Source organism: Cervus elaphus, chromosome 31 (assembly GCF_910594005.1).
Source record: "Cervus elaphus chromosome 31, mCerEla1.1, whole genome shotgun sequence".
Classification (NCBI taxonomy): Eukaryota; Metazoa; Chordata; class Mammalia; order Artiodactyla; family Cervidae; genus Cervus; species Cervus elaphus.
This window is the reverse complement of record NC_057845.1, coordinates 44,714,941-44,740,756: the sequence shown is the minus strand read 5'-3', so window position 1 is coordinate 44,740,756 and position 25,816 is coordinate 44,714,941. Positions and strand designations below refer to the sequence as shown.

The window sequence follows — 25,816 nt, the reverse complement described above, 5'->3', positions numbered from 1 at the left end:
ACGTGCAAAACTTTTGAGAAGGTAAACCGTCTTTATCTTGTCTTCATTGATTAACACCAGAGATTATTAGAGAAATACTGAGACAGTGTACAATATTCTGTTAAAAAAAGTTAACTCCTGGTTCTTGGGATTTCCCTAAATGGTGTAATTATATTTATCTGTGTTTTTCTTAAGTTTATATATGTTTGGAGTTTTAAAAAATTACATATTCCAGATATTGTGATGGTATGACTTTTTGGACACCCTGGTATTCCTGTAACCTTAAGACTTATTTAAGCCAGCAATGGTTTAGTTGAGTGATACTTTATTCACTTAAAATATTGCTTAGTAAAAGAAAAGGGTAAATTTAGAAAATTTGTGTATTATTTTAAGAAGGTAATTGAAAAATTAAAAAAAAATTTATGTAGCTTAAACTAATTTAGAAAGTAATATTTTGAATGATACTGTCTGGGATAAGAATAGATTTATAGAAACCCTATTAAAATGCCACAGCACAATTTTAGCAAAACATCCATCTAAATTGCAGCAAAATAAAAACTAAATTAGTATTGTTATTTTTTTACTTATTTATAGCTTTAATGACAGATGCAATTATGTTATCTGTCAACAAGGGTTCATTTCTTTAAAAATTTGCTCTTAACATCAAGGATATCTTAATAGCTCCTATCAGATTTTCAAAGTTTTCTCCCATTTTTTTATTTCAGTCTTATATTTACCTTGCTACTTATCTGTGGGGTGGAACTTATAATTTGTAATTGAAACAATTAAGGACCAGAATGTGTATAGAGACACATTCAATAAATGATATTATTTCTCAGGCCAGTATACTTTCTGCTTCATTTCACCGTGTTACAAAATTTGGTTCTTCTTTGGTTTAGCATATTATGTTTTGAAATGTGCTTTCAACATAATATTAAGGCTTTCCTGGTGGCTCAGACGGTAAAGAATCTGCCTGCAGTGTAGGAGACCTAAGTTCTATCCCTGGGTTGGGTCAATCCCCTGGAGAAGGGAATGACCACCCACTCCAGTATTCTTGCCTGGAGAATTCCATGGACTGAGGAGCCTGGCAGGCTACTGTCCATGGGGTTACAAAGAGTTGGACACAACTGAGTTACTTAAAACTTTTATAATATTAGTAAGTAAAATTAAATCTGTTTTACTTACTGATACTGTTTGTGTACTTGGGAAAAAAATTGAATGGACTGTGTCAAATGGCAACTTTCAGTCCTTCCTGCTATGTTGAGATAGTATAAGAGATGAAGTATACACTTTTATATATTTCTTGTTAACATTCAGAATCTTTTGTACTGCTGGCTAGCCCTAGAATTTCCATGGTATTGCTAATTTATAAATTGTATATCAAAAGGCTGTCTAGATATTATGAACTTAGTTATCACTTTATAGATTTGTATTCTGTAAGGTTGTCACACAAAACTCTGTTTCTTCAAGGTACCCAAATTACATTAAGTTGTAAATAATTAAAGAAAGATATTTGGGCTATGGTGTGTGTTACGAAGAGCTAGGAGTACTATAGGTATTGCTAACTATTTAATTATATGCTTTTCTAAGATGTTTTCATTAAGATTGCAGAGCAAAGCCTGATAAATTATGACAATTAACTGCTAATTGAAAAGATAATCTATAAGTTTGGGGAAGATTTCAATAGTAGGAAGATTAAAGTGAGCTTCCATTTATTATATATTGACTATGTGCCAGAACTTGTGCTAATTGCTTTACATCTTGTATTTAATTTAATTTTAATCATTTTTAAGGTAGATATTACCATTCTCCACATCTTAGAGATGAGGAGATCAGTGATAAGAGGCATAAATTATGGTAAGTACCCGACCTAAGGTTATATAATTACTAGTTGAAGTTGAAACACTTTACCCTGTGTTTGACTCCAAAGTCCTTGCTCTTAACTAACTCTCTGCCCATACTGCTTTTCATACTTCTGACCTTTAATTTTTTTCACAAGTAAAGTAGGAATTGGGCTTTATTACATATTTTATATGATATTGAATTCATTAACCTTTAAATATTCTTATTGTTAATTTTTCTCTTGTGGCATTTGTTCACAGTAGTAGAATGCTTTCTAATTGAAAGGTTTGCCATGGTAGACATACTGAGTTAGCTCCTTGAGCCTTTCGGTAGCTTCAGAGGCCCTTTAGGGTTTTTGTCCTTTAGAGCTTGGGTTCTGTTGTAGTTTTGTGTATAATCTCTTCAAGTGGGTTTTGGGGGAATTTTCAAATTTTTGTCTTCTAAGAAAGACTTAAACTATTTGTTTAGCTTAAAAATTCTCATTTACCCTCTAAGGTTCCTTTTTCATAGCTCTGCTTTTTCTTTCTTCAACAATCTAGCAGCAAAACAAACCATAATGGAATAGAATGATCATTCGTATTCAAAAGAGAATTCTAATCTTTATAATTATTCTTTTCCTTGCTGATATTTGTAAATTTTTTTTGTTTGCTTATTTTTGCTGATTATTCTCTTCAGTACTTTGTAGAGAACTACGCTTCTATGGACTTTTTCTCTCCTAATTGGAGTTTTCTTTAGGGACTCAACATTTAAAAACATACTTAAACATGCTATAGTCAGGCATTTAAACAAGTGAACTATAGCTGATGTTTTATTTTTGGTATTTCTTCTTCTGTCCTCCACATTTTATTTTAAATACTACAGTTCTTGAATGATTTTGTTATGAACTACTAATAATAGGGGACCATGAAGAGTATATCATCAATTCTTAAAATGAGCTACCAACTAGTGTATCAAATTCTCTCATCTCTTAAAAGTAAGTAAAATTTAAGGGGACTACAGAGAATGAGATGGTTGGATGGCATCACTGACTTGATGGACATGAGTCTGAGTAAGCTCCAGGAGTTGGTGATGGACAGAGAAGCCTGGCGTGCTGCATTCCACGGGGTCGGAAAGAGTTGGACTTGACTGAGCGACTGAACTGACTGATTTGAAGAAAAATAGTTCTTACTTGAATAAAATTCTCTCTTCTAATATTCCTACATTCTCCTTAAAGATTGAGAACTGCAGTTGAGTTTTCTTTACTCATTTCACAGCAATTCCTAATGTGAGGTCAGGCAGAAGAAATATTGAGACTCCTTACTGGTCCTTTGTTGTCTTCATTCCTACTTCAGATCCAGGATTTTAAGGAGGGTTCTGTCAGGCGTCAAATATACAAAGCAGACAGTAATAAATAGGATTCTTAGAGGCTTAAATCATGAGAGGAGAAAGAAAAATATCTTTGTTCTTCACTCTCCACAATTCGTGATTGTACTAAATGGCTTAGTTTATTTCCTTTCTTCCTTCACTCAAATTCTTGAGTTCAGAGAGGTGTATTTACCGTAGCCTTGTTTTAGATCATATACTGCTTAATCAAGTACATTTTTGTGGAAGTTGTGCTGGAAATAGATATATTTAAGGATTCCTAAAATATCTATAGAGAAACTCAAGTTGTCTGGATGCTGTGGCAAGTTAGTATTGAAAATGCAGTGTAATGGAATAAAATTTAAAAAACCCAAAAGCCCAGGTTCTCCTAGGAGCTAGAGTTGCTTATACTTGGGCAACCATTTAACTTTTATGAGCTTTGAGTTCTTCATGTTTAAAATAGAGAGGAAACGGAAGTATTTTACAGTTCTCCTAGGAGCTGAAATTCTACATGGTGCTTCTATTCTATACTGAACATTGAAGGGTACCTCTGAGTAGTATAGCAAATGTAGCACAGTACAGGGAAGCTCACATTGTTTACTTAAACAAAAGTACTTTGGTCCTTTCTAGGTGTTATCTGTTATTTCTCACAAAATGTCAGTAAAGTGCTACAAGTGACAGTCAGGGGGGACATCTCATAAACAGGAGATAGGAAAACTTAAAGAAAACGGTAACACAGATTTTAAAAATCACAATAATTTGGTCTAGGCCTGTCAGTTCAGGGTCAGATATTTGCCTTAAAGACGTCATTGTAGTGTGGCAAAGAGTATCAGTTGTTCATAATAACAGCTTGCTAACCAAGAGAAGGTTCGGAGAAGGCAGTGGCACCCCACTCCAGTACTCTTGCCTGGAAAATCCCATGGACGGAGGAGCCTGGTGGGCTGCAGTCCATGGGGTTGCGAAGAGTCAGACATGACTGAGCGACTTCACTTTCACTTTTCACTTTTATGCATTGGAGAAGGAAGTGGCAACCCACTCCAGTGTTCTTGCCTGGAGAATCCCAGGGATGGGGTCGCACAGAGTCAGACACGACTGAAGTGACTTAGCAGCAGCAGCAACCAGGAGAAGGTTAGGCCATCCTCTTCTGTTTAAGAAGATAACAGGCTTGCATTACTAGTTTTTTTTTTTTTTAATTTTTTAGCACTTCATTTTAATATATATTTATTTATTTATTTGACTGCATGAGGTCTTAGTTACAGCACATGGGATCTTGTTCCCTGACCAGGGTCTGAACCCGGGCCCCCTGCATTGGGAGCACAGAGTCCCAGCCACTGAACCACCAGGGAAGTCCCCGCATTACTAGTTTTTATATGAATCCCACCAATTTAAAAATTACGCTTTACTTTTCTAAACATTAATTTTGTTGACACTTTTTACTGGTGCTATTATGTAAAACATATTTATTACCATCAATATATGTGCTGTTTCTCTTAAGGAATCTGTTATTACTATAGATGCAGTCTGAATGTCTTTCTTGTTGGATTTAGCATTTCTCATTTGCCAATTATGAATATGTTATTATTTACCAAGGCCCTTTCTATTGAAAGCGAAAAAGATTTTTTTTAATTGGTTTGTAGTTTCTGTATTTTTAATAACTACTGGAAAAAACCTTTTTTTGTTGTTTTTTGAGAAAAATTGGCTAAAATTTTAAGCAGTTCCAATAGCATCCACTAGTATAGTTAAAGCCATATAGTGGCAGGCCAATCTATGCCAGTTTATAAGATGTAAGTACTTCCAGAAACAAAAAAAAAAGTGTTCGTCCAAAATTTTGAGTATTTATGGGTTGATTTCCAGGATGGTGTAATTCTAATAGCTTACTTATGCCAAGTTGAAAATGTTTGAAACTTCAGCTTCCTAGAATTTTTTTTTTACTGCCAATTTCAGTATAGTACAGTGTTTGTTATTTTATATGACAGGATACCCAGAGTTATATTGACGAATGTCCTGGGAACGAAGTTAGGAAGAAAATACATAACGACCTCATCTGTAACTGAGGCCAATTTGGGTGACACAGACAACTTGCAATCAGAGCAGCTTCCTTCATCATCTGACGGCAGCCTAGAATCTTGTCAAAATCTAAATCCTCACAAGAGCTTCTTTTTATCTGAAAGGTATGTTTAGTGACAACTCTACTCAAAATAAACTGTGCACTTATTCTCGTGAGCCTTCTTCTGTTCTCCCCTGGGGCAAATGTGTTACTGCTAAATAACTAGTGTTAACTTTTCTCCCCTGGTGACTGGAATCGCTATGGGAACCAGCAGCCCATAGTTAAGAGTCAGTTTCAGAAAGTACTGGTCACTCTACTTGTGTTTTGGGAAAATGAATGTAGATTTGTAATGAAAATTTAGTTACCTACTGCATCTTTTCTAATTGAAATTCATTCCCCTGACATATGTCTGTTCCTCATCTTTCTTTGTCCTGTCTACCCATCTGTTTCTCCATCGATCCATCCATCCCTTCTTCTTTTCTTTTTTTGTTGTTTTTATGCTCAGATTCTAGAACTCTGCCTAGTCACTAAACATCTGCTGAATGAGTAATTGTATGCATTCCTGACCAAAACAATGATATGAGGTCGCTGAGTTGGTACATGGCTTAACTGAACCAGTAGGAGAAACGGAAACCCACCTGCCAGTGCAGGAGATGCCTGAGACAACAGTTCAGTCCCTGGGTGGGGAAGACCCTTTGGAGGAGGGCATGGCAATCACTCCAGTGTTCTTGCCTACAGAATCGCATGGACAGAGGAGCCTGGTAGGCTACAGTCCATATGGTTACAAAGAGTTGGACATGACTGAATGACTTTGTAGCAAAGTACTAGGAGAGGCTCATATGGTGGTTGTAAATAAGAAAAAAATTTGTGGTTAAAAAGCTCGGGGATGTCAGTTACTACATAGAGTTAGTACATAGTCAGTTAGTACACAGTTAGTAGGGACCTAGCAGAAGCAGAAAATATTAAGAAGAGGTGGCAAGAATACACAGAAGAACTACACAAAGAAAGATCTAAAAGACCCAGATAAGCACGATGGTGTGATCACTCACCTAGAACCAGACATCCTGGAGTGTGAAGTCAAGTGGGCCTTAGGAAGCATCACTACAAATGAAGCTAGTGGAGGTGATGGAATTCCAGTTGAGCTGTTTCAAATCCTGAAAGATGATGCTGTGAAGGTGCTGCGCTCAGTATGCCAGCAAATTTGGAAAACTCAGAAGTGGCCACAGGGCTGGAAAAGGTCAGTTTTCATTCCAAACCCAAAGAAAGGCAACGCCAAAAATGCTCAAACTACCACACAATTGCGCTCATCTCACATTTAGTAAAGAAATGCTCAAAATTCTCCAAGCCAGGCCTCAACAATACATGAACCGTGAATTTCGAGATGTTCAAACTGAATTTAGAAAAGGCAGAGGAAGCAGAGATTAAATTGACAACATCCATTGGATCATCAAAAAAGCAAGAGAGTTCCAGAAAAACATCTACTTCTGCTTTATTGACTATGCCAAAGCCTTTGACTGTGTGGGTCACAACAGTGGAAAATTCTTAAAGAGATGGGAATACCAGCCCACCATACCTGCCTCCTGAGAAACCTGTATGCAAGTCAAGAAATGACAGTTAGGACTGGACATGGGACAATGGACTGGTTCCAAACTGGGAAAGGAGTATGTCAAGGTTGTATATTGTCACTCTGCTTTTTTAACCTATATACAGAGTATATTATGCAAAATGCCAGGCTGGATGAAGTACAAGCTGGAATCAAGATTGCCAGGAGAAATATCAATAATCTCAGATATGCAAATGACACCACCCTTATGGCAGAAAGTGAAGAGGAACTAAAGAGCCTCTTGATGGAAGTGAAAGAGGAGAGTGAAAAGGCTGACTTAAAACTCAGCATCCAGAAAACTAAGATCATGGCATCCGGTCCTATCACTTCATGGCAAATAGATGGTGAAACAGTGGAAACACTGAGAGACTAGACTTTATTTTCTTGGACTCCAAAATCACTGAAGATGGTGACTGCAGCTATGCAATGAAAAGACTCCTTGGAAGAAAAGTTATGACCAACCTAGACATCATAGTAAAAAGCAGAGACATTGCTTTGTTGACACAGTTCGTCTAGTCAAAGCTATGGCTTTTCTAGTAGTCATATATGGATATGAGAGTTGGACCATAAAGAAAGCTGAGCACGAAGAATTGATGCTTTTGAGCTGTGGTGTTGGAGGAGACTCTTGAGAGTCCCTTGGACTGCAAGATCAAACCAGTCAGTCCTGACTCTCTCTCAGTCCTGAATGTTCATTGGAAGGACTGATGCAGAAGGTGCAGCTCCAATACTTTGGCCACCTGATGCGAAGAGCTGACTCATTGGAAAAGACCCTGACGCTGGGAAAGATTGAGGGCAGGAGGAGAAGAGGATGATAGAGGATGAGATGGTTGGATGGCATCACCAACTCTATAGACATGAGTTTGAGCAAGCTCCGGGAGTTGGTGATGGACAGGGAAGCCTGGTGTGCTGCAGTCCATGGGGTCGCAAATAGTCGGATACTATTGAGTGACTGAACTGAATGATATTAATATGTCTTTGTCTATTTATTCTTGTAAATCCTTAGTGCCATTCTCCTGTATTTTAACCAGAATTAGGTCTTATCATTGAAATTTTTTGATGACTTGTTGGCAGAAATAAATGTAATTGTTTTCATTTCAGTCATTTCTCATTTTAGTGAAGATGGATTTTGTATTTCTTTTTTAAAACGTTATTTATGTATTTATTTTTAGCTGTTCTGGGTCTTGCTTGCTGCACGCAGGCTTTCTCTGGTTGTGGCAAGTGGGTGCTGCTCTCCGGTCGCGGCACATGGCTTCTCGTGTGGAGCACAGGCTTTAGTAGTTGCAGCATGTGGGCCAAGTAGTTGTGGCTCAGGGGCTGTGGAGCACCTGCTCAATAGTTGTGGTGCACAGACTCAGTTGTCCACGGCCTGTGGGATCCTCCTGGATCAGGGATCAAACCTATGTCTCCTTTTGCAGACAGATGCTTTACCTCTGAACCACCAGGGAAGCCTCGGATTTTGTATTTCTTACATGAGTTTTTTCTTAAGTCTTGTGTGTATTGGGGTGTTTCATTTGTTTCTTACTAATTTGTAAGAACTCTTATGAAAGGTATTATCTCTTTGTTATATGTGTTGGAAAAATTTTTTTCGAGTTTGTTTTTGTAATTTTACTTTGTTCATAGTAACTTCTGTGGCACTGAGACTTAAAAGTTTTATTTTGTAAAATCTGTCAGTGTTTGACTCCTGGTTTTGGTTTGCTCTTGGGAAGACCTCCTCATCCCGAAGTATAAAAATAGGTTAGTCAGCTGCTGTTTTAATTTATGATTTTTTAAAATGAGGTATTAGACCCAGAACAACTGGCTGGAGATAACTTTTCTAATTGAAGTGTTGATTGCTTTTTGCCTTTCTGGAGTCTTCTACAAATGTCTATGGGTACTTGCATTGCTTCCACCTTTAGTGATTGTGAATAATAACACTGTTATGAACATCAGTGTACATGTATCTGTGTTTCTATATACTTTCAGTTCTTCTGGGTGTATTTCTGGAAGTGGAATTTCTGGATCATATAATCCTATTATTAATTTTTTTGAAGAACCACCATACTGTTTTCTGTAAATGTAAAACTACATCATTTTACATTGCCACAGCAGTGCACAAGGGTCCTGGTTTTTTCACATCCTTTGTAACACTTGATATTTTCTGTGTTTACATGATAGCCATCCCAGTGGATGTGAACCAATATCTCATTGTGGTTTTGACGTGGTTTTAGTGTTATTGAACATCTTTCTCATGTGTTTATTGGCCATTCATGTATCTTCTTTGGAGAAATGTGTATTCGAGTCCTTTGCCCATTGATGAATCAGGTTGTTTTTTATTTGTGAGTTTAGACGTTCTCTCTATTCTGAATATTAATATATATTGTCATAAAATATGATTTGCAGATAGAGCTCCCACTTTGTGAGTTGCCTTTTTACTCTATTGTTACTGCCATTTGATGTACAGTAGTTTTAGTTTTTTTTAATTGAAAATAATTTTTGTTTGGTAATGCCATGTGGCATGCATGGTCTTAGTTCCGTGACCAGGGATTGAGCTCATGCCCACTGCAGTGGAGCCATGGAGTTTCAACCACTGGACCATCAGGGAAGCCCCCAGAAGTTTTAATTTTGATGAAGTCCAGTTTATCTATGTTTCTATTTGATGTCATATCCAAGAAAATACTCCCATATCCAATGTTCTGAACATTTTCCCTTATGCTAAGAGTTTTATAGTTTCAGTTTATGCTTTTAGGCCTTTAATCCATTTTAAGTTAACCTTTGTGTAAGAGTATTAGGTGAGGGTCCTTCTTCATTCTTTTGCATGTGGATATTCAGTTTTTCCAGTATCATTTGTTGAAAAAGCTGCACTTTCCCCATTGAAAGGTCTTAGCAGCCATTTGAAAATCATTTGACCGTATATGCGTGGCTTTATTTCTGGGTGCTATTCTATTCCATTGGTCTCCATGTTTGTCTTTATGCTAGTACCCTGTGTGTTGATTATTATAGCTTTGTGGTGAGTTTTGAAGTCGGGGAGTTTGATCCTTCCAAATTTGTTGAAGTTTGTTTTGGCTCTTGTTGTATATACATTTAGGGTAAGTTTTTGTATTTCTGCAAGAAATGTCACTGTGGTTTTGATAAGATTGCATTGGATCTGTAGATTGCTTTAGGTAGTATTGATATCTTAGCAATATTAAGTCTTCTAATCCATGAACATGGGTTGTGTTTCCATTTATTATCTTCTTTAATTTCTTTTGGCCATGTTTTATAATTTTCATTTTACAAGTCTTTTGTCTCCTTGGTTAAGTGCTAAGTTTTTTTCTCTTCTTGAAGCTATTGTAAATAGAATTACTTTCTTAATTTCTTCTTTTGTTTATTAACTTGTAACCATTTTTTGTATTTGTGTATGTGTGTAATCTTTAGAGTTTCCTACATGCAAGATCATATCATCTGTAAACACAAAGTATTTCTTTCCAGTTTCAATGCTTTTATGTTTATTTTTCTTGTATAATTGCTCTGGCTAGAACTTCTAGTACTGTGTTGACTAGAAGTGGTGAAAGTGGGCATCCTTGTCTTATTCCTTTTTCTAGAAAAAAGCTGTCCAACATTCATCATTGATTTTATGTTTACTGTGTGTTTTTCATATATGATTTTTGCCAAGATGAGGTAGGTATTTATATTCTTAGATTGTTGAATTTTATTTTTTAGTCATCAGGAAAGGGTACTGAATTTTGTGAAGTGCTTTTTCGGTATTAATTGACATGACCATGTGGTTTTCCTCTTTTATTCTTTTAATGTGGTGTAATTATTTTGATAGATTCTTATATGTTGAACCATCCTTGCATCCCAGGAACCATGTTTGAATTTATACCAGCTTAATTTCAGTAACGTTCAGAACTGTGCTCCTTTATAGCTCTGTCCTCACATACTTTAAATCATTGATGTCATAAAATTATATCTTCATGTGTTGTTTGTTCAAAAGCATAGTCTAACAATTTAAAGAATATGTTAGTTTCTTAAAACAAACAGGCATATTACAAACCAGAGTTGCAGTAATAGTAGATTTTATAATTATCCATGGATTTGTTTATACCAGTTATTTTCAGTTTTTCTTACAGGGGTGGTTTTACTTATAGTGGTAATGATTTTCCTCAGCTGTGGTTTACCTTTGTTATTGTTGTTGTTTAGTCACCAAGTCATGTCCAACTCTTTGTGACCCCATTGACTGGGGCATACCAGGCTATTATATTGACAGATTCTTGTATGTTGAACCATCCTTGCATCCCAGAAACCATGTGGTTAGGATATATAGCAGTATGAGCCATTTGGGGTATTTTATTGAGAATTTTCCCTGTGTCCTCCACTATCTCCTGGAGTTTGTTCAAATTCATGTCCCTTAAGTAGGTGATGCTGTCTAACCATCTCATCCTCTTCTGCTTCCTTTCCATCTTTCCTCAGCCTTTCTCCTCACTTAGGGTGTTTTTCCAGTGAGTTGACTCTTCGTATCAGGTGGCCAAAGTATTGGAACTTCAGCCTCAGTCCTTCCAATGAGTATTCGAGGTTGATTTCCCTTAGGATTGACTGATTTGATCTCCTTCCAGTCCAAGGGACTCTCCAAGTCTTCACCAGCACTACGGTTCAAAAGCATCAATTCTTTGGCACTCAGCCTTCTTTATGGTCCAGCTCTCACATCCGTACACGAGTGTTGGAAAAACCGTAACTTTGACTGTGTGGACCTTTGTCAGCAAAGTGATGTCTCTGCTTTTTAATGTGCTATGTAGGTTTGTTTATCTTGGAATGTCTTGATTTTGTTCTCATGTTTTGAAGGATAGTATGGCCAGATATAGAATTCCTTGTTGACAGATTTTTTTTCCTTTGAATTTACCAATTCAGTGTTTTTTGGCCAGTGTGGTTTTTGATAAGAAATCTTCTCATAATCTTATTGAGGATGTTTTGTGTGTGATGAGTCACATTTTTCTTTGTGCTTTCAAGAAAGAGTTCTCTTTTTGCCTTTGTCTTTGAACAGTTTAATTATAACATTTCTTGATACAGGTCTCATTCAGTTTACACTTAGTTCCTTGGGTTTTTTGGATATTTATATTCATGTCTTTCATCAGATTTGTACTTCTTTGGTGATTATTTATTTCAATAATACCTTTGCCCTTTTCTCTCTCTTCTCCCCTGAGACACCAGCAACGTGTACATTAGTCCCTTTCTCGGCGTCCCATAGGTCCCTTAGGTCTGTTTACTTAAGTTTCTCTTCTTTCTGTTCCTCAGATTTGGTCCTTTTTATGGTCATATTTTCAGGTTCACTAACTGTTTCTTCTGCCTGCTCAAATCAGCTTTTGAATCTCTCTAATAAAATTTTCATTTCAGTTATTGTACATTTTTATCTCCAGAATTTCCTTTTGGTTTGTCTTTTATTGATATTTTCATCTTGTCACAAATCATTTTCTTGATTTTGTTAAAGATTTTCTGTCTGTCTGTCTGTCTCTTTCTTTCTTTTTTCACCACGCTGTGCAGCCTGTGGGAATCTTAGTTCCCTGACCAGGGTTGAACCTGCGTTCCCTGCGTTGGAAGTTCAAGTCTTAACTGTTGAACTGCCAGACAAGTCCCTGAGGATCTTTAAGATAGTCATTTTAATATCTTTGCTTATTGAATTTGCCATCTGCTTTTTTTTTTTCAGGGACAGGTTCTGTTGATTAGTTTTTTTTTCCTTTGAATTGGCCGTTCTTTCCTGTTTCTTTGAATGTCTTCTGATTTTTTTTTAATGTCTTGTGATTTTTTTATTGTTGTTGAAAACTTGACATTTGGATCTTATAAGATGTGATGTTTGAAAACCATGTTCTCCTCCTTCCCCAGCATTTGCTGGGTTTTTCTCCTTTGTTTGCATAGTTTTTAAAATTGTTGCAATAAGTCCCCATTCCAGGTATCAGCCTAATATGTAAATAAAAGGTCTTTTCTGAGCCTGTGTCTTTCCATGGTCATGTTTGCGACCTTCTAAATTTCCTTGTACCTGTGATTACTTTTTAATGTCTTAGTCCTTAAATATTTATTTCCCATAAGGAGGAAATAGGAAAAAAGGAAGGGAAGAAAGAGAACGAAATAGGTGCTAGCTCTTTTAATCTCCTGCATGTCGTTTTAGCTGAACGGGGAGACGGTTGAAACATGGTAATGGTTGTTACAGCAAAGGCTGCCCGTCTCTCTGTCTCCTTATCCATAATCAGAGACAGCAATCAGTGATCAGAATACAGATTCCCAATATTTGAAAGACAAGGTCCTTGTTGCTCATCTTGGTCATTGTAAGCCTGTGCAAACTGTTCTAAGAACTTGGACTTGGCTACTTGTCTCAGAGCTGGGATATAGGTAACTGCTACCATCCAAATGGTCTTAATTGACCAAAGTTACTGTTGAACCTTTTGACTAGAAGTTACAAGCCTTTCAGTAGACTCCAGAATTCCAAAGTTCATCAGATTCTGCCAGTGTTGTTGTCTAGGTGAGAACATGGGTAGGTGTTTCCTACTCTGCAATTTTCCTGAGGTCACTTAGTGTATATCTCATATTTTATTGGACAGGGATCCTTGATTTATTTATTCTTGCTGATTTTTTTAGTACTTTTATAAATGTAAAAATTTCTAAGGGAGTGTGGAAGGAGTAGAAGTTTGAGATTAGCAGATGCAAACTATTGCATATAGGATGGATAAAGAACAGTATCCTTCTGTTTAGCCAGGGAACTATATTCAGTATCCTGTGATAAACCATAATGAAAAAGAGTATGAAAAAGAATATATACATAACATGTGTAACTGAATCACTTTGCTCTACACTAGAAATTAACACAACACTGTAAATCAACTATACTTCAGTAAAATTTGGAATTCTATGTTGTTAAATACTTTTGAAAATGTAGTAATTGCTATATATTATACTATAAAGGAAGGCTGTAGGTTAATAATTTTATAGTTTTTTATTTTAAAATTTTTTATTTTCAGAATTTTTGCCCAGTTAAATAATACCATAATGAGTTGTTTTGTTAATAATTATCATGGGTGAGAAGATTGTTGGTAAAGATTTAATTAATTTTATGGCTACTCTAATTAGTACCAAATTGCTTTCTCAATTGTTCTTCATTTTGTCTTTTTAAACTGAATTAATTTTATTGATATGTTACTGACAGAATATTGTATTAGTTTTAGATATACAACATAATGATCTCATAGATGTATATATTGCAAAATGATTAACACAGTAAGTTTAGTTAACATCCATCACCACACATAGTTACATTTTTTTTCTTGTGATGAGAACTTGTAAGATCTACTATCTAAGCAACTTTCAAATATACAGTACACTATTGTTATTAATTACCTATAGTCATCATGCTGTACCTTGCATCCCCAAGACTTATTTTTTTTTATAACTGGAAACTTGTACCTTTTTACTACCTGCAGTCATTTCATGCTCATGGCTCTAGCAACCACCAACCTGTTGTCTGTGTCTATGCATGTGTTGGTTTGTATTTAAGTTTAGATTCCCCATGTAAGTGAAGTCACACTCTATTTGTCTTTGTCTCATTTCATTAGCATAATGCCCTCAAGGCTCATTAATGTGGTCACAGATAGCAGGATTTCTTTTTCTTTTATGACTGAAAAATATCCCATTGTGTGTGTGTGTCACGTTTTCTTTATCCATTCATCTATTAATGTGCACTTACGTTCTTTCCATGTCTTGGTTATTGCAGATAATGCTTCAGTCAACATGGGGATGCATGTATCTTTTTGAGGTAGTGATTTTGTTTCCTAAGCATAAACACCCAGAAGTGAAATATCTAGACTGTATGTTCTGTTTTTAATTTGTTGAGGTATATGCATACTGTTTTCCATAGTGACTGCACTAATTTACATTTCCACAGCACTCCATATCTTTTCCAACACTTGTTTCTTCTCTTTTGGTAATAGCCATTCTCGGATTTGTGAAGTTATTCTTCACTGTGGTTTTGACATACATTTCCCTGATGATTAGTGCATGTTGAGCTCCTTTTCATGTACCTGTTGGTTGCTTGTAGTCGTTGGAGAAACTTCTGTTCATTTCTCTGCCCATTTTTTAATGAAATTGTTCTATTTTTCTGGTTGAGTTGTATGGATTCTTTATACATCATGTATTTTGAATATTAACTTCCGTATGAGATAGATGACTCAATCCTGCTCCGTAGGTTGCCTTTTCATTTTGTTGATAATTTTCTTTACTGTACAGCTTTGTGGTTCCACTTATTTTCTATTGTTGTTTTTGTTTTGGTGTTTAATCCAAAAAGTCACTGCCCAAACCAGCTTACTCTCGTGTTTTTTTTCCTAGAAATTTTATGGTTTCAGGTCATGCATGTAAGTCTTTCATCTGCTTTGTGTTGATTTTTGTATATGGTAGAAGATATTGGTCCAGTTTCATTCTTTTGTATGTGGCTGTCAGGCTTTTCCAGCATCAGTTATTGAGGAGACTGTCCTTTTCCCACGGTGTATTCTTGGCTCCTTTGTCATACATGAGTTGACCACATGTGCATGGATTTATTTCTGGCTCTCTATTCTGTTTCATTCATTTATGTGTCTATTTTTCTATATTGTTTTGATTACTGTGGCTTTGTAATGTAGTTTGAAGCATGAAGTGTGATCCCTCTGGCTTTGTTTTTCCTTCTCAACATTGCTTTGGCTATTTGGGGTCTTTAGTGGTTGCCTGCAAACTTTAAGATTGTTCTCTTTCTGTGAAAAAGGTCATTGATATGTCAATAGAGATTGCTTTGAATCTGCAGGTTGCTTTGCATAAGATGAACATTTTAACAATATTACTTTTTCCCATCTATGAGTACAGAATATCATTCCATTTATTTGTGTTTTCTTCACTTTCTTTCACCAGTGTCTTATAGTTTTCAGTGTACAGCTTTGTTTCCTTCTAGGTTATATCTAAGTATAATTTTATTCTTTTTGCTGTAGTTTTTTTTTTTTTTTGGCTATAGGTTTAAATGGGATTTTTTCCCTCAATTTCTCTTTCAGATAGTTCATTATTTGTGTGTAGAAATGCAACTGATTGTAGTATGGTGATTTTGTATCCTCAAACTTTAGTGCATTCATTTATTAGTTCTTACAGTTTTTTTTTTTTGATTGGATTTTTTAAGATTTTCTTTCTATAAGATCATATCATCTGCAAATGATGACAATTTTATGTCTTCCTTTCTGATATCAATTCCTTTTATTTGTTTTTCATATTTAATTTTTTCTAGCCAGTATTTCCAGTACTGTGTTGAATAAGAGTGATCAGAATGGGTACCTTTCTTCATTTTAGAGGAGAAGCTTTCAATCTTTCAGTGTTTCATATGATGTTAGCTGTCATTTGTGATATTGACCTTTATTGTGTTGAAGTATGTTCCTTCTATACCCAGGTTTTTTTTAAATTTATTTTTTAATTGAAAGATAATTGCTTTATAGAATTGTGTTGGTTTTTGCCAAACATTGACGTGAATCAGCCATATATACCCAGGTTTTTGAGTTTTATAGTAAAAGGATGTTGAATTTTGTTAAATGCTTTTTCTGTACCTTTTGAGGGATCAAATGCTTTTTATCTTTCATTTTACCTATGTGCTTTATCACATTGATTGATTCTTATATGGTGTACCATTCTTGCATCTCTATATAAGTCCCATTTGATCATGGTGTGTGATTCTTTTAATATGTTGTGGAATTTGGTTTCCTAATAATTTGATGAGAGTTTTTGCATCCCTATGAGTCAGGGGTATTTGATTTATATTTTTCTTTTACTGTACTGTCCTTATCTAGCTTTGGTATTAGTGATGGCCTTCTAAAGAAGTGTTCTTTCCTTGTAAACTTCTTGAAAGAGTTTGAGAAAGATTGGCATTAATTCTTATTTGATAGAATTGCCAGTGAAACCATTTGGTCATGAACTTTTCTGTATTGGGAGGTTTTTGATTACTAATTCAGTCTCTATATTTGTTACTGATCTGTTCAGATTTTCTTTTTTTTCATAATACATTTTGGTAGGTTGTATGTTTCTAATTATTTGTCCCTTCTAGGTTATATGATTTGTTGATGTATAACTTTTTGTAATCATCATTTATAATACTTTGTATTTCTGTGCTACCAGTTGTAACGATTTTATTTATTGGGTTGGCCAGAAAGTTCAGGTTTTTCCATAAGATGGTACTGAAAAAAACCTGAACAAACTTTTTTGGCCAGCCCTGTACAAGTCTTCTGTCTTTTTTCCCTTAGTCCAGCCAGTAGGTTTTGTTTATCCCCCCAGTTCAGTCGCTCAGTCGTGTCTGACTCTTTGCGACCCAATGGACGGCAGCACACCAGGCTTCCCTGTCCATCACCAACTCCCAGAGCTTACTCAAACTCATGTCCATCGAGTCAATGATGCCATACAACCATCTCATCCTCTGTCGTCCCCTTCCCCTTCCCCTTCAATCTTTCCCAGCATCAGGATCTTCAGATCAGTCAGTTCTTCACATCAGGTGGCCAAAGGATTGGAGTTTCAGCTTCAGCATCAATCCTTCCAATGAATATTCAATACTGATTTCCATTAGAATAGACTGGCTCTTAGGTTATCCATAGGTTATCCATATTGTTGGCATATAATTATTCATAGTAGTCTTTAGATGATCTGTTTATATTTGAGTCTTTTTTTTTCTTGGTTTGTCTAGCTAAAGGTTTGTCAGTTTTGTTTTAAAAAAATAAGCTCTTAGTTGTGATCTTTTCTATTGTTTTTTCTTATTTCTTTTTAATTTACTTTTTCTCTGATCTTTATTGGTTCTTTCCTTCTGCTAACTTTGGGCTTAATTTGTATTTTTTTCTGGTTCCAAGAGGTGTAAAGTGAGGTTTTTCATTGGAATTCTTTCTTGTTTTTTAATGTAGCTTTTATTGCTATTAACTTCCCTTGTAGAACATTTCATGGATTTTGAAATTTTTGCTTATGTATTCACTTGTTTCAAGATACTTCTTGATCTTCCTTTTGGTTTCTTCTTTAGCTAATTGATTTTCAGGAGCACATTGTTTAGTCTTCCTATTTTTTTGAACTTTTCAGACTTCTTCCTGTTATTGATTTCTTGTTTTATGCTCTTGTGATTGGGAAAAGTTTTTTTGTGTGTGTCTTATGTTTGCTAAGATTTGCTTTGTGACCTATCTTAAAACATCCTGGAGAATGTTCTGTGTTCATGTTTTATAAATACATGTTAGGTCTGTTTGGTCAAGTTTATGGTTCAGTCCAAAGTTCTTCTTGATTTTTATTGGTTTTTGGTCTGGATGATCTAATGATTACTTAAAGTGGGGTAGGTATTAATATCCCATACTATTATTGTATTATGTTTTCATAATAGTGATATTATGTTCATCATCCAAAACTTGCTTTTAATACATTTTAAATATTTAACCAGTAGCTTATATTTTAAACTATTTTCTCTATAGGTAAAATTTGTTACCACATCCTAAGTTTTATTTTGTATCTTACTTCTGATACATGAACTATGCTTGAAACATATTAACAATTACTTTTGGCTTATTATTTGATTACACATAAGTGTGATTATCATCTACTTGTGTTCAGGGAATGTTTACTTTTTAGACTCCTTTGACATATTTAGCACTTGTATTATTCTTTGTTCAGTTTGCATGTGCACAATTTTGGAAGAATAAAACATTTCTTGTTTTTCTCTTTCAAAGGAACATGGAGAATTTAAAGATAGAATAGGAATAAAAACCTATTTCTCAAATCATAGTTTAATGTTCTTTGTACTATTCAGATCACATACTCTGCTATATAAGACTTTATTTGTGATCTGTTATTTTTATCTTGAATATATGCCAACTGGCTTCTAAATTTATTTTTGCTTAGAAGAATTCAGTATAATATTATTTTGTTTTGCAGGAGTTCACAATCAAGTAAGACAGACAATAATTATGCAAAGCAGACTTCTTACACTAAAGAAAAACAAAGAGGTGACGATGGCATTTCTTTTATGTCTGATACTCAGCCTAAAGGTTTGTGAACCGCAGAAAACTGTTGGCATTTGAATTTTTGTCTATTGTAGTTTTAGTAGTATTTGAATTTTAACTATATTTATCCATGAAAGTAAAGAGAGATTTTTTAGCAACACAAAGAAAATTGCTAAATTTACTATTTGTATCCTACAGTGTACATCTCTTGATTTATTTACTAAGTCTGGAAGTTAAATTGGAATATTATATCTTGTAATTTTTTTGTTGGGGCTGGGCATATAACTATAAAGTAATAATGTTAATTTGTCTATTTCTAAATATTACTTTCGTGAAAGTGAAAATGTTCATCACTGAGTCCTGTCCAACTCTGCAACCTCACAGACTATAGCTGGCCAGGCTCCTCAGTCCATGGAATTCTCCAGGCGAGAATACTGGAATGGGTTACCATGCCCTTCTCCAGGGGATCTTCCTGACTCAGGGATCGAACCTGGGTCTCCTTCATTAGTAGGCAGATTCTTTACCGTCTGAGTCATGGATGTGTCTAATCATTGATACTACTGCTAACTCAATAATTATTATTGGTTTCGCACTGTCTATCCTCCTAGTATGAAATATATTCTTGTTTTTTTTTATTTATTTATTTTTATTTATTTTTAATTTATTTATTTATTTTTATTAGTTGGAGGCTAATTACTTTACAATATTGTAGTGGTTTTTGCCATACATTGACATGAATCAGCCATGGAATTACATGTGTTCCCCATCCCAATCCCCCCTCCCTAAATATATTTATTTTTAATGTGAGGACATTTGCTTTACATTGTGTTGGTTTCTGCCATACATCAACACGAATCAGCCATAGGTGCATTCTTTATTCTTTAGAATTTTTCTCAACTCTAGGAGGATTCCAGTACAAGTTACTTTTAGCAAATTTAAAGGTAAATACATCCCAGACTTCTAAATATTCATTGTAGGCCTCCTTGCCTGTAGTATTAATGAATTGACTTTCTTTTTGTTCTTTTTAAAAAGACTTTTAAATATTTTAATAGAAAAATTTTCACCAAAACCAATTTATATATTAGTCAGGTGTGAAACTAACACTTTCAGGGGTCTCTTCAATTATTGATAGCTTCAAATTAGTTGAAATATTTTGTTTTCTGAATGATTTTATAAATTATTCACAAGAAAAGATGGTTCTTTAATGATACTATGTAAAAATTTTTTGTATTTCATTTGGAACACAGTTGTTTTCACATTTTATACACTCTTTTTCATAGAAGAGAAAACTTGCAAAGAAACTAATATCTTTGATGTATACAAGAAACCAGCTGTAACTCTTATGAGGGCAGTCTCTAGAGAAAGTATTATGACTGTAGATGTAATCTTTCAATTGATCACTGAATACGATCTTCGTGTAATGGTGGACTTTTTTTTTTTTTTTTTTAACAAATTGTCCTTTTCCTAGAAATAATTATCCTTACTTACAGTATAAAAATAAAAAGTAGATTTGTATTTGTGCAAGTGGGCTCAATTCAGATACTGTCAAAATACTGTTAAACCTTCACTGCTTTCCTTGGTAGAGTAGGAATAGTTAAATAAAAAGCTTTCTAATTTATGTCCTTCAGTATTCCTTCGAAGTAACAGAATTCTAGACTTACATCAGGAAAAAAATGGATGATAAAAGAAACACTATATAGCTTCTTAGTATACCTAAAGGTTCTCCTCTTAGGTAAAGTGTTTTTAAAAATGTTAGCTATTGAAACATTATTAAAGCTCACAGTATTTTCATCCTATAGATCATTGTGTCTAATACCAATTTTTTAACAAAAGCCTATAAATTAATGGGTGTTCTGAATTAAATCCCAGGTATACCACTGAAAAAAGTTTTTTCTTCCATTTTTTTATAATTGACAGCACTGTATAAGGTGAATAGTGTAATGGTTTCACTTATATATATCATGAAATGATTATCACAGTGAGTTTAGTCAACATCCATTTATTCATATAGATGAAAAAAACAAAGAAATAGAAAAAAATTTTCCTCATGATGTGGACTCAGGATTTACTCTTAACAGCTTTCATATATAACACACAGCAGTGTTAATTTTATCTGTCATGTTATACATTACATACCTAGAACTTATTTATTTTATAATAGGAATTTTGTACATGTAGAGTGCCTTATTCAATTCTTCCTCCCCTGTCTCTGATAACCATAAATCTTGTCTCATTTTCTGACTTTGTTTTTGAATTATAATTGACCTATACAGCACTGTATTAGTTCCTGTTACACAGCATACTGATTCAGTATTTCTGTGCATTTCAAAATAATCACCATGATAAGTCTAGTTATGATCTATCATATACAAACATTGTGGATTAGTCACTAAGTCGTGTCTGACTCTTGCGACTCCAGGGTCTGCAGCCTGCTAGGCTGCCCTACCCATGGGATTCTCCAGGCAAGAATACTGGAGTGAGTTGCCATTTCCTTCTCCAGTGGCTCTTCCTGACCCAGGAGTCGAACCCAGGTCTCCTGTATTGCAGGCAGTTTCTTTACCAACTGAGCTATTCCCCACACTAGGTATACCTTTATTTTGTAGTGCCTTAAGTTTGCCTTGTAAAACTTGCTTTTATGAATATAATACATTGGAAATATTTAACATTCTTTTGTTTATAGGAATTTGTTAGCTGTTTAATTTTATTTGGTAGTGATATTTGCAAGTTAAATATATGTATATATATATTTTTTTCAGGTAGAGTCCCTGTTTTTTTAAATAATGTCTGACTCTATCTAATACATTTATTCCAGTTTCCCATGAGATTGTCTTGACTGATTTGCAGTTAGTGAACTGCTAGGAGGAAAACTGCTATAGGATAGAGTTTTTCCAAGCCTTAGTTCTTTCATCAGTTTTTTTTTTTTAATTTTATATTTTCTGTTGGAGTATAGTTTATTAACCATATTGTGTTAGTTTCAGGTGTACAACAAAGTAATTCGGTTATAAATATACATGTGTCTTTTTCAAATTATTTTCCAAATTAGGTTGTTACAGAATATTGAGCATAGTTCCCTGTGCTACACAGCAGTCCTTGGTTATCCACCTTAAATACAGAAGTGTGTACACGTCAGCTCCAAATTCTATTACTGTTTCCTCGTACCCTTCCTGCCTGGTAACCATAGCTCTCTAAGCCTGTGAGTCTGTTTCTGTTTTGTAAATAAGTTCATTTGTATCATTTTTTATAAGATTCTGCATATAAGCAATGTCATATGATATTTCTCTTTCTCTGTCTGACTTACTTCACTCAGTGTGATAATCACCAGGTCCATCCGTGTTCCTTCCTGCGAATGGCATTATGTTACTCTTTTTAATGGCTGAGTAATATTCCATTGTATGTATGTACCATATCTTTATCCATTCTTATGTTGATGGCCATTAGATTGCTTTCATATCGTGGGTATTGTTAACAGTGCTGCAATGAACATTAAGGTGTTGTATCCTTTCGGAGAATGTTTTTCTCTGGATATATGGCCAGGAGTAGGGTTGCAGGATCATATGTAGCTCTGTTTTTACAAACCTCCATACTCTTATCCATAGTGACTACACCTATTTACATTCCCACCAAACATGTAGGAGGGTCCCCTTTTCTTCACACCCTCTCTAGCATTTACTGTTTGTATATTTTTTGATGATAGCCATTTTGACTGGTGTGAGGTGATATTTATCACTATAGTTTTGATTTGCATTTCTCTCAAATCCTAAAAGATGATGCTGTCAAAGTGCTGCACTCAATATGCCAACAAATTTGGAAAACTCAGCAGTGGCCACAGGACTGGAAAAGGTCAGTTTTCATTCCAGTCCAAGAAAGGCAATGCCAAAGAATGCTGAAACTACCGCACAATTGCACTCATCTCACAGGCTAGTAATGTTCAAAATTCTCCAAGCCAGGCTTCAGCAATACGTGAACCATAAACTACCAGATGTTCAAGCTGGATTTAGAAAAGGCAGAGGAACCAGAGATCAAATTGCCAAAAATCCATTGGATCATCAAAGAGCAAGAGAGTTCCAGAAAAACATCTACTTCTGCTTTAAAGCCTTTGACTGTGTGGATCACAACAAACTGTGGAAAATTCTTTTTTTTTTTTCCATTTATTTTTACTAGTTGGAGGCTAATTACTTTACAATATTGTAGTGGGTTTTGTCATACATTGACATGAATCACTACATATACACCATGGACTGTTACTCAGCCATTAAGAAGAATTCATTTGAATCAGTTCTAATGAGATGGATGAAACTGGAGCCTATTATACAGAGTGAAGTAAGCCAGAAAGATAAAGAACATTACAGCATACTCACACATGTATATGGAATTTATTTTTTTTTATTTTTTATTTTTTTCTGCTGTCTTTTTTTTTTTTTTTTGGAATTTAGAAAGATGGTAATGATAACCCTATACGCAAAACAAACTGTGGAAAATTCTTAAAGGGAATTCCAGACCACCTGACCTGTGTCCTGAGAAATCTGTATGCAGGTCAAGAAGCAACAGTTAGAACTGGACATGGAACAACAGACTGGTCCCAAATCGGGAAAGAAGTACGTCAAGGCTATATATTGTGACTCTGCTTATTCAACTTATATGCAAAGTACATCATGTGAAATGCTGGGCTGAATGAAGCACAAGCTGGAATCAAGATTGCTGGGAGAAATATCAGTGACCTCAGATACGCAGATGACATCACCCTTATGGCAGAAAGCGGAGAAGAACTAAAGAGCCTCTTGATGAAAGTGAAAGAGAAGAGTGAAAAATTTGGCTTAAAACTCAACATTAAGAAAACTAAGATTGTGGCATCTGGTCCCATCACTTCATGGCAAATAGATGGGGAAACAGTGGAAACAGTGGCTGACTTTATCTTTTTGGACTCCAAAATCACTGCAGATGGTGACTACAGCCATGAAATTAAAAGGTGCTTGCTCCTTGGAAGAAAAGCTATGACCAACCTAGACAGCATATTAAAAAACAAAGACATTACTTTGCTGACAAATGTCTGTCTAGTCAAAGCTATGGTTTTTTCAGTAATAATATATGGATTTGAGAGTTGGACTATAAAGAAAGCTGAACACCAAAGAATTGATGCTTTTGAACTGTGGTGTTGAAGACTCTTGAGAGTCCCTTGGACTGCAAAGAGATCCAACCAGTCCATCCTAAAGGAAATCAGTCCTGAATAGTCATTGGAAGGGCTGATGCTGAAGCTGAAACTCCAATACTTTGGCCACCTGATGCGAAGAACTGACTCATTGGAAAAGACCCTGATGCTGGGAAAGATTGAAGGTGGGAGGAGAAGGGGATGACAGAGGATGAGATGATTGGATGACATCACTGACTCAATGGACGTGAGTTTGAGTAAGCTCTGTGAGTTGGTGAGAGACAGGGATGCCTGGTGTGCTGCAGTTCATGGGGTTGCAAATAGTCGGATACGACTGAGCGACTGAACTGAATAATTAGTAATGTTGAACATCTTTTCATGTGCCTCTTGGCCGTCTGTATATCTTCTTTGGAGAAGTATCTGTTTGATCTTCTGCCCATTTTTGATAGGGTTGTTTGTTTTTTGTGATATTAAGTCACGTGAGCTGTTTGTAAAATTTGGAGACTAATGCCTTGTCGGTCACATCATTTCAATTGTTTTCTGCCATGTTTTGGATTGTCTTTTCATTTATTTATGATTCCTTAACTGTACAAAAGTGTTTAGTTTAGTTAGTTCTCATTTGTTCATTTGTATTTTTATTTCCATTATTCTTAGATCAAAAATATATTGCTACAGTTTTTGTCAGAGAGTGTTTTGCCAGTGTTTTCCTCTAAGAGTCTTACAGTGTGTGGTCTCACATTTAGGTCTTTAATCCATGTTAAGCTTATTTTTGTGTATGGTTTTAAAGAATTTTCTAATTTCATTTTTTTTTTTTTTACATGTAGCTGTCCAGTTTTCCTAGCACCATTTATTGAAGAGACTGTTTTTTCTCCTTTTTATAGTCTTGCCTTCTTTATCATAGATTAACTGACCATAGATGCATGGGTTTTTTTCTGGGCTTTTCATTCCATTCCATTTACCTATCTTTCTGTTTTTGTACCTGTACTGTACTGTGTGGCTAGCTGTGCTTTGAAGTGTATAGTCTGAAGTCAGGGCGCATGATTTCCTTAGCTTCATTTTTCTTTCTCAAGACTGCTTTGTTTATTCATAGGTCTTTTGTGTCTCAATACAAATTTTAAGATTTTTTTTTTTGTTCTAGTTCTATAAAAAATGCCATTGATAATTTGATACAGATTGTATTGAATCTGTAGATTGCATTTGGTATTATAGTCATTTTGACAATATTGATTCTTTCAGTCCAAGTACATGATATATATTTCCATCTGTTTGTGTCATTTTTTCTTTCTTTCATGAGTGTCTTAACATTTTATGGAGTACAGGTTTTGGTTTGTTTGTTCCTAGGTATTTTATACTTTTTGAGGTGATGGTGAATGGGATTGTTTTCTTAATTTCTCTTTCTGATCTTTCATTTTTAGTGTATAGCAGTGCAGTAGATTTCTGTGTATTAATTTGTAACCTGCGGCTTTATCAAATTAATTGACGAGCTCCAATAGTTTCCTGGTAGTGTCTTTAGGATTTTCTATGTATAGTATCATGTCATCTGCAAACAGTGACAATTTAATTTCTTTTCCAATTTGGATTCCTTTTACTTTGTTTTCTTCTCCCATTGCTATAGCTAGGACTTCCAAAACTATGTTGAATAAATGTGGTGAGAGTGGACATCCTCATCTTGTTTTGATCTCAAAGAAAATGCTTTTAGCTTTTCACTATTGAGTATGATGTTAACTGTAGGTTTGTTTCTACAAACAGTAGGTTTATAGGCCCTTATTATGTTGCCCACTTTCTGGAGCGTTTTTATTATAAATGGGTGTTGAATTTTGTCAAAAGCTTTTCTTTTGAAAAGCTTTTTGGATGATCATATGGCTTTTATTCTTCAGTTTGTTGATTTGACATAG

The 25,816-nt window shown here is 35.0% G+C and overlaps 1 protein-coding gene across 9 annotated transcripts in view; it reads left to right on the top strand.

Moving 5' to 3' along the window:
* The window catches only part of SENP7 (SUMO specific peptidase 7), a 163,563-nt gene that overhangs the window by 79,672 nt on the left and 58,075 nt on the right, over window positions 1–25,816 (top strand). For 4 of the 9 annotated variants that reach the window (XM_043893184.1, XM_043893186.1, XM_043893188.1 and 1 more), the window contains 2 exons: window positions 5,139–5,333; window positions 18,708–18,820. In XM_043893184.1, the coding sequence (XP_043749119.1) occupies window positions 5,139–5,333; window positions 18,708–18,820 (308 nt within the window). The remainder of the gene's footprint in view (window positions 1–5,138; window positions 5,334–18,707; window positions 18,821–25,816) is intronic. The other 5 variants (XM_043893189.1, XM_043893192.1, XM_043893187.1 and 2 more) reach the window with 3 other exon arrangements.